This window comes from Poecilia latipinna, unplaced genomic scaffold, assembly GCF_001443285.1.
Source record: "Poecilia latipinna isolate Pla-1442-1.1 unplaced genomic scaffold, P_latipinna-1.0 Scaffold267, whole genome shotgun sequence".
NCBI classification, from domain to species: Eukaryota; Metazoa; Chordata; class Actinopteri; order Cyprinodontiformes; family Poeciliidae; genus Poecilia; species Poecilia latipinna.
The window spans coordinates 150,886-165,007 of record NW_015112883.1 but is presented as its reverse complement, the minus strand read 5'-3'; the positions used below and the strand labels follow the sequence as shown (position 1 = coordinate 165,007).

At 37.7% G+C, this 14,122-nt stretch overlaps 2 protein-coding genes across 5 annotated transcripts in view; both read left to right on the top strand.

Annotated features, from left to right (window-relative positions):
- LOC106947988 (uncharacterized) overlaps positions 1 to 2,475 on the top strand; it is a 33,881-nt gene extending 31,406 nt beyond the window's left edge. For all 4 annotated transcript variants that reach the window (XM_015033377.1, XM_015033378.1, XM_015033379.1 and 1 more), the window contains exons 9-11: positions 507 to 629; positions 788 to 888; positions 1,856 to 2,475. In XM_015033377.1, the coding sequence (XP_014888863.1) occupies positions 507 to 629; positions 788 to 888; positions 1,856 to 2,381 (750 nt within the window). In that variant the 3' untranslated portion in view covers positions 2,382 to 2,475. The remainder of the gene's footprint in view (positions 1 to 506; positions 630 to 787; positions 889 to 1,855) is intronic.
- Positions 2,476 to 6,523: 4,048 nt separating this feature from the next.
- LOC106947987 (pyruvate carboxylase, mitochondrial-like) overlaps positions 6,524 to 14,122 on the top strand; it is a 75,004-nt gene continuing 67,405 nt past the window's right edge. The window contains exon 1 of the mRNA XM_015033373.1: positions 6,524 to 6,997. Within this exon, the coding sequence (XP_014888859.1) occupies positions 6,996 to 6,997 (2 nt within the window). The 5' untranslated portion in view covers positions 6,524 to 6,995. The remainder of the gene's footprint in view (positions 6,998 to 14,122) is intronic.

Here is a 14,122-nt window from a genome sequence, read left to right as displayed (position 1 = left end):
AAATTTTTTTTTTCCCCCCTTTTTTTTTTTTTTAAAACCAAAAAATAAATTTTTTTTTTTTTTTTTTTTTTTTTGTCTTTAAAATCTTAGAGAGCAATTTCAAAATTTCTGAGTTTTTTCTAGAAAAGTTTTGACTTTTGGAACTCAAGAAATTTTCTTTTTTTTTTTTTTCTAGAAAATTTCTGGGATTAATTTAAAAAGTTTTTTGGTGGAAATTAACTTTTTATTTATTGCCACCGCAAATACGGTAAAAGGAAAATTAAAAACAACATTTTTATTTAAAAACTAAATGTAACTTTGTGCTCCTCCTTTTTGGATTCGTCCTCCTTTTTCTCCTGGCTGTGGGTTTTGTTTTTCGTGCACGCACTTGTTCAGGTGTGGATGATTCAGCATTTTGCTCACAGCACAGCAGCTCGTTTAGCAGGAGAGGAAACTGCTGTTAAACACTGAATTTGAATCAGAGTCTGACAACATTGACACTCTGCTGCTGCTGCTGCATGTTGCAGGTGAGGACAAAAACGGTGTCCCAGTGCGTGGAGTTTTACTACCTGACCAAAAAGCTGGTGGACAAACAGAAGAAACAAAAAGAGGAGGAGATCAGAGAGGCACAGGAGGAGCTGCAGAAATGCGTAAGAAAAAAACTATTGTAAAAATGCTTTTGCCTCGAGCATTCAGAAACTTGAAACCTCTGGACTGTCGTCTTGCATAATGAGTGAAGTGCTTTATGATTCTGCAACGTAGTGAGTCAGTCCGAGCTTTCCAGCTCATAGGTTGTTGTGTGTCACAGATGACGCCCATCTCCCAGCCACTGGAGAGGCCGTTTGCTCTGGAAGAGGCGGTTCCTGTTCCTTCACTGGCCAGCTTCTTCCCCTGCAAGCTGTGTGGCAAGTGAGTAGCACCAGCTTTGTTACACAGCAAAAAGCCAAATCTTACCACAGATTTTTGTCTAGTTTCCAGTACACTTGAAAAACAACAAAGCTAACTTACAAGTAACTTTTTTTTTTTACCAAGATGTAAGCGGTTGTTTTAAGTTAATAATTCTTTAATATTGATGAAAAGATATTAGTTCCACTAGTTTAACTTATAACATCAGAAGAACTAGTACTTTTTAAAATGAATATTAGGAAATGATTTACTTAAAATTGACTTATTGTTCTTCCATGAACAGATTACGATATACAAAACATCTTCATTATATTTTTTGCACAAAATCATTCTTAGATAATAAGATTTTAGTCTGGTCAATTCTATTTTGAACTGTTTTAGATTATCCTGTAGCTTTAAATCCAGTTAAACCAAAGGGTTAGAACTCTGCTGGGGTTGCTAGGTAACGGGCTGGAACTTTGCTGGGGTTGCTAGGTAACGGGCTGGAACTCTGCTGGGGTTGCTAGGTAACGGGCTAGAACTCTGCTGGGGTTGCTAGGTAACGGGCTGGGCTTCTCTGGGGTTACTGGGTGAGGGGCAGTGCCTGCTGATATGTGAGATTATATTCAGAAGGTTTCTGAAACGGGTCATTTTCCAGACACCAATGAACATAAAATTTTAACCAAAAACTGGTTATGTTTTTCTTTTTTAATTGCTTAGGCTGTTTTTAGAAGCAGTTGAGACCCAGATGAAAGTACAAGATGATAGTTTCCTTTTAAATAACTCCTATTTTTTGCTGAAAAGTTATTTGTATGTTAGTTTTGTCTTATTTCAAGCATACTCAAAACTGGCCAGATATACCTGGTCAGATATTTTGTTTTTGCAGTGTAAAAGAAGCTGCCAGTACAAAACCCCTGCTTTTGCCTTCAGGGCGAGCCCAGCACATGGTTTAGATTTATTTTAAATCTTCCGTGTCCTCTCTTTTCTCCAGAATGTTCTATAAAATCAAATCCAGGAACGCTCACATGAAGATCCACCGGCAGCCTCAGGAGGACTGGACCGACAGGCGGCTGCAGCACCAGCTCCTCACACAGCGTCTCGCCCTCAGCCGCCCCGCCAGCCTCGTGCCCAGCCCAGGAAGTAGCCTGCTCCCACCCCAGGCCTCTCCAGCCATGGCGTTTTCCACCCAGGCCCTCGCCGCAAACGGCAGCGGCAACCCTGACGGCGTCCACAGCGTCATGACCAACAGCGGCGCCGTCAATCCCAACCAGCTCCTGGATCCCTGCTCAGGTGTGACTTTTAGCAACATCACTCCTACAAACTCCCATCTGATCGCCATGAACAGTATCGACGCGTGCGATTCGAGCCGAAAAGACCCGAGCGCAGCTTTCCACCAGCCGTGGAGCTCTTTTGGACTCCTTCTTCCAGACATGTCTTCTTTTTATTGCCTCCCAGACGGGAAGGAGGAGGTGGGAGCCGGGCCGGTGGAGGGGAAGGAGGCGATCAGCTGGCAGTAGCATTACCACCAATACTCTGATTATCTGTCAATCTTAGTGCTTAATTCAAACTCATTTTTTATTCAAAACTTTTCTTGTACTTAAAACAAACAAAAACATTTTAATAACTAAATGTTGGGATTTTGTTGTAAATTTTGTCCTCAGATTTTTTACATATTTAAGTCATTGTCATTCATCTGAGATTTTAATAAAAATGTGACCTCGTTGTTTCTCATCTTACGTTGTTTTGGCTCATTTATGTCGACGGGCTGTGAAACAATAGCAGGGATTCGAATGAATGAACAATGTTTTCAGTGTTCATGCAACCACATAATGGGCCAATATTGACACACAGTTTCATTTCTAACTGGAACCAAAGCGCCCAGAACCATCAGCCTGTTGATGGTTAACTTCTCTTATTGTGCAAACATGATTCATTTGGATGTTGCAGCATAAAACCTGGTCTTATTATTGTTGCGCAAAAAACATTTCCTTCTCCTGGATTACCGGGTGCACGTTTCTGTTGTGTTGCAAGACAGCGCTGTGCCCTTTGACCTCATCTTTCTAAGGGCTACATCTGAGATAGTGATAGCTGTGTTTGCATAGATTCATGATCTGTGCACAGATTTGCATGTATGCAGATAAAAGTAGTCCCTGGACAAAAGTCCAACATAGTTTGTCTGCCCTCCTTCCATTCAGTTTCTAACAGTGCAGTGAACACTGCAAAAACACAGAATCTTACCAAGTAGTTTTACTCTTATTTCTACTGCAAATATCTTAAGATATTTAAATAAGGTTAAACTTATATATAGGATCTTGTTTTAAGTTCATAAGTCCTAATAAGTACTAATTCATTGTTGGATTATTTCACTTATAACAAGGGAAAAAATGACTTGGTATAAGTTAATTCATCTTCCAATGGAGCTAGTGCTTTTTCATCAATATTAAGGAATTAAAAGAAGCTCATATTTCTTACTGAAAAGATACTTGTAAGTTAATTTTGTCTTATTTCAAGTGCACTAGAAACTAGACAAACATACTTGGTAAGATTTAGTTGTTGTTTTTTTGCAGTGTTCAGAGAACGAATCAAGTGCTGCTGCTTTTATTCTGCAGCTAAATCCTGTGTGCACTTAATCATAAATGCCGATTTTGTATTAAAATGAAGCAATCTCTCTTGTTGTGAACACAAAAGCAGGAGGAAACTTAGTGAAACAGCAGCAACAGAGTTCAGTGTTGGCCTTTTCCGACAGACAGAGGGGGGTTGCACTTAGCAGACGAGTGGGAATCCAAAGAGAGAACGAGCTGAGAGGTTACTGAGCAGTTGGCATTCACCTTTTCAAAGGGAGCAACTCTTTGCCAACTGACTGAGCATGTGCCCCAAAAGCCCAATCCCAGGGTCTCCCTTGTGTTGCTCTCCCCTTTTTTCCCAGAACAGGGTGGTGACGGTGAATAAAGCCTGCTTGCATAATTGGGTTACTGTTGTGACATGCATGAAGATGGAGCTTCATGGTGGATCTGTGTGCTTTAAAAGGGTCTGAAACAAAAACATGAGATACTTTTAAGAGAAAATGAAACATTGTTGGACTTGTTATGCAAAGAAAATATATTTCTGCACCTTTAAATATGCAAAGTTCAAATGTTACACTTAATTTTAAAGCTGCAGTTTGTAACTTTTACCAAAAAGACTGCAGCACAGCAGGAGCAAGAGGAAAGAAATCATTAAGAACCTAAAATAAGAGAATCCTCAAATATGATCTCTAAGTTTAACATTGCAACAGGCTGAGAAACATTCAGCCAACAATCAGAGCTTTTAGAGAAAAACTGAAAAGGCTTCTGCAGCCTCAGCTGTTCACAGACCAAACAGGAGCATGTGGGGTTAGTGGGCCGCTGCCCTGCGGAGCGACTCTGAACGTTTGCTTTTCTTGTTTGTCTGCTGACCCTGTGATGGACTGGTGACCTGTCCACTGTGTACGTAATCTCTCACAAGTTACCACCATGACGGATTAATGGTCAGATAGGTACATGAACAGCCTTTGTGCGTGCTATCAAGTTTGATAATAACGTAAATAGGATGAATGAAAGTTGTTCAGGTTGATTTATGGAGAAACTTATGAGAAAGATTTAAAAACTACACTTTAAATTGATTTTTTTTTTTTTAGCTTTATGACATGTCAAAAACATGCCTGAAGTGTTGCTTTGAGTCTTTGCATGTTTGAGAAATCCTTTAATCTCCATGGCAACCATTCAGGGTGGAAACAAGCTCCTCCTTTGAGCTTCAATCTTCGCAGCACTCGGCTCCTTCAGACTAGTGGCAGCAGCAATTAGCAAACACCTGGTGGAACGCTGCATCTGCTGAGCTCATCATATGAACTACATTTCAGGCTAATGCTGAATGTAGTTCATTCTGAAAGAGCCGGAGCTTCTTGTTAGTTGTAAACGGAGAGACATTGTTGTGATGACCTGCTGAAGTCGGAGAGTCTGAAAGAGCAGGACCTTCTTAAAGAGACAGAGCCTAATTTCAAAGAGTCAAACTGAGATGTCAAATTTCTTTAAAATTATGTTTAATTTTGACATCATTTTTATAACGACTCAGAGTAACATAGTGACTTGATTGTTTTAAAATAGCAGTATGTGCTTGGAGAATAAATAATACGTGCCCCCTTTGACAGGGGGCACGTTCTACGTTTATTTCCGTCTGTGTTGAAACTCTGGCTAAGATGAAAGTGTCCTCCTATCAGTGGCGCATACACTCCTATCTAAGGCTGATAAGAGAACAAACAGGAGTTGAGAAGCAATCATTCTTGTGTTGATTTGTTTAGACACTGTGTAACACGCTGGCCGTACCAATCAGAGAGATTTATCTTTGACCAAACATTTTAATTTTTTTTATCCAGCCTGTTCCTGGTTTCCCTCCTCTCTCAGTTGTTCAACAAACACCAGACAGTAACGATGGTAATCTCATTTCAGCATGAATCAGTATAGAGCTGCAATAAATGCAGCTGGTTCACATGATTTTGGAGATAAAGGTAGTAGTCCTTTGTCCACTTTCAAAGGCAGCAGCACAAAGGATCAGTTTAAACTCCTGTAATCAAATCTCCTTTTCAGCTGGTTCATGATCCTGAGATGCTCTCATCTTTCACACAAGGCCAACCTTTTCACAAAGCTTACAAGAGCTCGTCTTTACATTAATCACTGAGAAAAAAGGAAAAGCAAAGGCGAGGGAAAACAATAAGTTTGGTATAAATAGATTTTGCACCATTTAAGTTACTTCACATTTTGTCACGTTTAAACAAACAGCAAACTTCATATTAAGTTATTGGAACCTTATACGAAAACACCGACACAAAGTAGTTCCTGAGAGAAAGTAAAAGAAAAAATAGTTTTAATAAAGAACAATTTCAAAATGTGGCATGCATTTTTATTAATTCAGATTATACATATACATTTCTTCTATCCTATAGAAACCTCCCTAATCCTATTGAGTTTGATGGTTTTTTTAAGATTAATTAATGATGTGCTTCATTCAGCACAGGAGCATAAAATATAAATCTATAAAAATATAAATTTATAAATCATGAAATAATTACCGTTTCTACTTTTTAATATAAAATCAGTACATTTAATTGAGGTACATAATTAATTCTGTTTAATAAATTCTTTCTTCATTTTTAAAAATTGACACTTAAATATAACTGTACTATAATAATTATTCACAAGTAATTTGTTTATTGTAGTTTAGCTCACTTCACTCTCCAGAAGCCACAAATTAAATAAACATACAGCTAAATAATTATATATATTTCTAAATAAAAGTTTTCCTTAAAATTTCATTTTCTTATTTAAATTTATTATTTAATAGGTAGATGTAATTTATTTATTTAATTATATATTTAATTATTTAGTGATAAAATTTATTATTTAATTATGTTTTTATTATATATTTAATTAATAATGGAAGATTTACATATATTATTTCATACCTTATTCATTCATTTTAATGTTATAAATCACGTGACCAACGTGATGTTGGAACGTTTAGTGCTTTTTAAACTCACCGCGTGCTACTCCTGCCTCCCCTGTGATTGGCTGAGAGCAGGAGCGAGGGGGCGTGGCCTAGTTGCCTCACGCCAAACGGAGAGAGCGATGAAAGCTTAGGAAGAGAGGGAGAGAGATTAAATAGAAGGCAGGCGCAGCAGCAGACTGCTATATCCGCCAGAAGGAGACCGAGGATACCAGCTGCTAGCTACGTTAGCCGCAGTAGACAGTTAGCACCTAGCTCCAAGAGTACTAGCTCCTTTACTAACACATGAGGGAGTGAGCCAGCAGGGTCAGAGTGACAGTGTGAGAGCCGGAGCTCTGAGCGCCCGCTCGGCCGTTCCGAACTGACTCCTTCTGCTTGCGTGAAGCTGCGTGAGCGCCACAGCGGGAGAGAGACAGAGAGAGTTTGTGTACATTCAAGCCCACATATCTCGCTCTTCTTGTAAAGCAGCGTGTCTGTGAAGGTGTGTGAGGTGGAGCTCATTAGCAATAGAGGAAGTGGACCCATAAACACTGCCTGACTGTCGGCTGTTTACAATCGGTGTCCGGTTACTTCTCTCCACGTCTCCTACCGATAACCGACTAATCGGCGGCAGCATGTGAGTACCTGCGGGAGATTGTGTGCGTTTATGAATGAGTTTTGAGCGTGTGGCTGGATTGCATTCAGCTCCAGGACCAAGCATTGGTCCAAAAGGCTAACTGACCTGCATGTGTCTGAGCTGTCAGCGTGATAGCAGCACATGTAACCGCACAGCTGTTACTCTGCAACTTCTAGGTTTTCCTGCAACTCAGAAGCATGGCTTAAAGTGTCACCAGGCCTATTTAAAACTACAATGACAATTTTATTTTACATTGATTAACTAAAACAATTAATTAATCAGTGATTAGATTAAGCAGGTGGTTAAATTGTTGGTTTTGCAGTTAACTTAAAAATACTTTATTTATCCAAAAGGGAAATTAAATGTTGTAATAAGTCACAGGCTTGTCACAATAACGAATTTTGCTGGAAGAAAAATTGTCCCAGAAGTTGTTGCGATAACAATATTGATGTTTTTGTTTTGTAATATAATGGTAATGACATAATAATGCAAGTTTACCCTGTCAAAGGTCAATAAACTTTAAATTCTAATGAACGTTTTACACTAGAACTTACAAAGTTTACAAAGTAAATAAAACAGCAGAAATGGCAAATAAAATTGAATTGTGAAGTTTATGTAAACAAATTGTTCTTAAAAAGAAAGCCCTCTTTGTAAGAGCAATTAATCGCGATTAATTAATTAACTCATCCAAGAATCTTCAAAGGAGTCCTTGTGGATGGTGTGGCCAGGAAGCGTCTCCTGTAGCAGTCAGTCTCACTACACATCTGAAGAAGCCTCTGACTGAAGACTGTTTCTGTTTCTGCCACATGACTGTCATGAGACAGAAACTCTAAATCCAGGTAGCAGAGATGATATTCCACAGTAATGACACAATCAGTTACTGACAAGCACTGCTAATCCACATCATTTGCTTTTGCCACTGGTCTTTAAGTCTCTATCTGGCTGCATGGTTAGAAAGTCACACAGAGTCAGGGTTGGTGTGAACTTCCTCCCCCTCTCTCTGCTCTTTGGTCCTGCTCTGCATCCATAAGGCCTCATTTTTCAACAATTTGTGGTCGTAGTTCAAGTATTATTTGAGCTTTTGAGATGCTAATCAGCACCTAATAACGTTGGATCATTGTTTTTTTTTATTTCCTTTCTTATGTTTATACTTTATATCTATATGCTATTCAGTTTTGACCAATAAAGCTTTCCACTTCTGATAAAGTGGAAAGAAAGTTTTTTTTATAATTATCTGGTCTGTATGATTTTTTCATGTACAGATCTGAAAAGTGTGGGGTGCATTTGCAGAGCCACTTATCACTGTGATTACATCTGCAAGTCTTTTTTGGACTGAATGATAATTATTTGTAAGATATGTTAAATTTTCCTACAGCTTCTCAACTATTACCTACTTTGTCCCAATAAAATGCATCAAATATTGTCATTGTAACATGATAAAAAGTGAAAAAAAGGTTAAAAGATCATGAATACTTTTACTGCGGACTACAAAACATTTGAAACAACAAGACTTGTGACAGTAACTTTAGCACAGAATCTTGAAAGATGCTGTTCTGTCACCTTAATCAGGCTGCAAATGTTTGAAAATCTTCAAATGTGACTGAATTAAAACAAAATCAATCAGCGCTGATCAATCAGACTTACTGCCAGATATTGCAGAAGCGCATTGGTGCAATAAAAGGCACAACCAGTCACCAGGTTTTTAGGCCCAGTATAAGGTTGGACAAGAACTGCATTTCATCTTTCTGTCATGAGGAGAGGTAGGAAAATCTTCAAAGCTTACTGTTAGAAAAACAAAAATGGCGTCATGGGATCGCCAAGTTCCCAAAACCATTTGGGAACTGCTGAATCCGATGTGAAACGTAGCGCAACTCGTACGTTAAGTACGGTGGAGGAAAGGTGATGCTGCGGTCCTGTTTTTCTTCCACAGGGTTTAATATGTGAGATTATGAACTCTTTGAAATGCTGTAACATTTTAAATAAACATCAGGTGGACTGTACAAGAAGTAAAAATGCAGGCGGTGGGGGGTTCTTGCATGAATCCCTCCTTCTCCTAACCAATCAAAATACAGGAAGTTTTCTACATTCTGGCAGATGTCAAGTTGTAGTGTAATTATTGCAAATAAAAGCAACAAAAAAACGTTATTGAAAACACATCTGAGAGAAAAGTATACTTTCTTATCTGGTGGCTCAAGGGTCTAACCGCCCCACTCCCCACCCTTTTTAGTACCGCCCTGGGCAACTGCCCATGTGGCCCATATCAGAAATGACCACTGATTGTCTGCAACGTCTGGGAGAAACTCTGAACATTTTACTACATGTAGTCAATCATGTGAGGATTCACACAATGGAGAAAAACAATCTTGGTGATCAAATGTCATCAAACGTCTTCATGTTGATCGAAGTGAAACTTTGAATCATTTAAATTCCAGTTCTGATACTTAAATTTAAAAAAATAAGAAACAATTTACGAATATTCCAAATATGTTGTGATTTACATCTGTTAAATTTCTGTCTGATATTAAAAAACTAAAACATTTTATATATATATATATATATATATATATATATAAAATAAACCTATCAAAGCAAATAAGTGAAATGATTAGATATGAGCCGTTGTGTAGATGTTTGTAAATACGTAATAAGTCTGTAAATCATGTCAACAGCCTAATTATCAATAGTTTCTGAGCCGAAATCAAAACATGCAAAGCCATCAGGGTGTAGTGATGCTTTGCAAAGCTGAAAGTGAGTCAAAATTTAATAATGCTATCTGTCTTTGGTTAAACTATGTAACATAAATCAAATATATGTTTTGATCTGAATAAAAACCTGACAATCAAAAGCATAAAACTGGTTAATTTTATGCACAATCCAGTGAAAAACATTCAAAATTTGAATATTCATCTATCACTCCAAACAAAATAAATTCCACAGGTTGTAAAGAAAAACGTCTCAGTTTTCATGTTGAAACCTGCATAAGATGCTTATTATCCATGTAGGCCACACATTAGCTTCAGTTTCCTTTCCCAGATTTAGATGGCCACTCATGTTCAGATTGTTTTATTTACAAACCTTTGTGTTTGTTTAAGGGTCCTCAGAACATTAACACCACAAACATTGCAATAAAATCATGAAAAACATACTAAAACCCCTTAAGACACAAACTAGATCAAAACACATATTCAATTCAACTGCCTCAACAACTCTAATATTTTACAAACAATAAAAAAACGGCATCACAATTTACGTCAAAACACACAAACAGAATTTACACAAAATTTCAGCAATTTCAAGGAAATATTGAAAACCATAATAATACTCTTCACTGTATCCTTCATGCTGTTGTGTCTGCATCATTCGGGTGTTTGCTCATCCTCAAGCAACCTTTACTCTGCAGCCAAACAGGAAAATATGCGCAACATCTGTCCCAGTGGAGCCGGGCGACTCTGATCAAACAGAACCTGCTGCACACAGGCCACGCTCTTTGCTTTTTATCACACTTACATGTTTTAGATCATTAAATCAATATTTATGTCAGACAAATAGGAGTTTGTTCCACTGCCGCACCCAGTCTGATGACTGCCTGACCTATGGATTCCACATGTCACTTCAGTGGGACCCGTCTGACAACATGAAGTAGGCTAAAAGATCTAAACATCATGACTTGATTTAAGAAAATTCAAGAACAGATGTAAAGCAAATTCCTTCACATCTATCTGTCCTTTATATCTATTCATAAGGAGTGGCTGGCTTACCAAAATTACTCTGAGTGTAATGTTGACTCATCCAGGAGGCCAACTAATAACGTAGAACAACATCCTAGATGCTTGTTTTGTAAACTTTAATTTCTTTGCTTGTTGCATCGTTTTGAAAAATATCATGTCTGGGTTTGGATGCAGCTGGGAGGATTTCTGTTCTAACATTTTTACTTTCTCATTACACATCACAACTGTAGTGATATGATGCGTAACCGTGACAACCGGGTGTTGTTTTTACACCTGGAAGGAGCTGACTAGCATCTCAGAACTCAAATGATATCTGACCTACGACCCCAGATCCCAGTGGAGTTGGAAAGGAGAATGCATGGAGGCAGAGTAAAGAGAGAAAGAGGAAGTTCAAATGATCTGAAGCGTCTGGATTTAAAGAGGAGCGGCAAAAGCAAACGAGGTGGATTAGCAGTGCTTACCAACAACTGATGGTGTCATCCAGGACATGTGAGATATCATCTCTGCTGCTCGGTTATTGAGGTGTAGATTTATTAGGGTCATAAAACTGTCTTACAGTAACAGTCTTCAGTCAGAGGGTTCTTCAGTTTGAATGCAAGACTGACTGCTATAGGAAATCCTTTCTGCCACAACAACAACATCCACGAAAACTCTTCAGAGAAACTTGGATGATATGAATAACAATATTTAATTTTCTTATGGGATAAATTTAATTAAACTTAAATTGAATTGAATCTATAATCTATATTCAAATATGTGTATAGTAGATAAATATCCTAATATATTATATAAATATATACATAGAATATCATATTCTTATTTGATCCCCAAGGGGAAATAGACAGCTTATTTGTCGACAAGTTACTCCACCCAAAGAGTTAAATATCTGTAAATACAAATATAACCATAAGCAACTTTAAATTTATGTACATGTTTGAAAATCCTCAAATGTGACTGAATTTAAAACAAAATCAATCAGCGCTGATCAATCAGACTCATTGCCAGATGTTGCAGAAGCGTGTTGGTGCAATAAAAGACACAACCAGTCACCAGGTTTTTAGGGAATTATTTTTTCACATAGGGCCAGGTTAGGTAGCTTTTTTCCCGTAATAAATGACATAATTTGAACTCTTCTTTTTGTGCGTGTACCCAGGTCATTTCAGTCAGCCTGATGTTGAATTTATTTGCTAATCTGAAACAGTTAATCTCACGCTAGAGCTGAAACAAATAAAATTGAAAATGGTACTTTTCCACAATATTCTGTAAGTGCCTAAACTCTAAATGTGTTAAGACATTAGTTTGATTTAACAAATGTTCATAGCTGTTGAATCTACGAAACTGAAACTGTTTTGTGGGATTGTGAGTGTTTTGCAAGCCTTTGCAAGTAAGAGGCGATCAATAGTGATTTCTTAGATAAATCAGGTGGAAACTAGATGAACCTTTTGCAGTGTTTGCATGTTAAGCCAAAAGCACCACTGACTGAGTTACAACTTACGCTTGTGTGCAGTATGTTGTTTCCTTATTTTGAGGACGAGCTTTATTGTCCAAATTAAATTTGTCTTGCCCAAATCCATAACCATAACGTTACATTCACACTTTTGTAATAGAGCCATTATAAGAGACATGGATATTATAGACATAGTAATATAGTTTGAAATCTAGAGCACCATTAGCTACAATTACATTTTAGTGTTTGTTGCTGCTTATGGCTTCGAAGGAAAAGCATTTCAGTCTGCATGCCGACCGCAGGTAAGATCAATGACATATCGCGATCGACATGTGATCAATATCCATAATATGTCAGACAGAATATTAAATAATTTCACTGAACTCCAATCCAGAACTGCACAGCATTCTGGGGGATGTAGGCAGAGGAAAGCCTTCAGCTGATCAGTCTCTCAAGGCCAGCTAAGCAAAGTTGGTGGAATCAAACTCACTCACTCACTCACTCACTCACTCACTCACTCACTCACTCACTCACTCACTCACTCTTTGGTTACCTAGCAACTCACTCACTCTTTGGTTACCTAGCAACCCATTGAGTAACTGGCGCAGAAGTAGTTTAAGGTTTTGCTGCTGTGGCTCATAATTTTTTTTTAAATTTAAAAAATAAGGAGAAAATGAATGAGGAGGAACTGGATAAAACGGGAAAGATTATGTAATAAGGTTATTTAATTTATCATTATTATTATATTTATAAATGTTATTTAATTTTCTTTTGGGATTAATAAAGTATTTTTGAATTGAATTGGAAGTATTTTAGATATTTAAAACAAAAAAGTGATCAATAGTTATTGATGGACTCGTATGAAATAGTTATGTAGTGATACGTTTTTTCAGCCATGTTGTCCAGCCCTAAATTTAACCCTTTAATACCTAAGATTCAAATCTCTGCCTGGATATTTTTGCTTATTTTAATTGTACGCAGTTCTTTAAATTTCCTGTGAGTAAATGTATATTTGCCCATTTATCCATTATAACTGGAACTTTCAATGTTATTTTCACAATGTGCCGTCGAGCCTTAGATTCTGATCTCCTTAAACACCGATTCTATGCATAAACGACAAAATACCTTTATTGACCTAAACCCATCTGCATGTAGACGGGATCCGAGTCTGATAAAATCCACAGACTGAGCTCAATGTTCAACATGGCTCCCATGTTGAACATTACTGCATTGTGTTTTTGCCGCGTACAGATTACGTCGTGCTGTTTTTCAGATTCTGGGACCGCTCAACAATTCAACCCACTAGAGATGTGACTCAGTTGTAATGGAAAACACACCAAATCATGTAGGGTTGAATCGAACCATGCTGAGTAGGTACTGGTATAAAAGGGCCGTAGATTTAATTTATCCCAAAGGGAAATTAAATGTTGTAGCTCATTTTAATTCAGATTCTTAAAGTAGTTATTGTAGATTGTGATGGCTGTTGGCAGGAGGATGCAGAGGATTTTTCCTCCTTTAGTTTTTAGATTTTTCTCAGTGTAGTTAGATTTTGTTGCAGACATTGTACGTCTCGAATGAAACTTTGTGTTTGCGGTAAGTTTGGTCAGCAGACGTTGTAGCTCTCTGCACATGTAGAGCTAATATTTCTATTTTCCAATACAAACTATTCATTGACTTTAAGTGTGAACGTCACGCTAGTATTTATTATTTTGAAGCACATCTAGTATTTATGGTGATATCTGAATGATTAGGCGTGTTGTGAACCAGGAAAGGTTGACGTCTGCTGCTCAGACATTGGCAGAAATCCAGATTCTAGTTTGAGCCAATTAGAATAAAGTTGAAACTGTGTAACGGGTTTTGTGACAAAGCGTTGATCTTTAGGAACTTTGATCCCTTTGAGGTTAAAGTGTGAACCAGTGCTCCCAGTAGCTTGTAACTTCAGGCAGATCT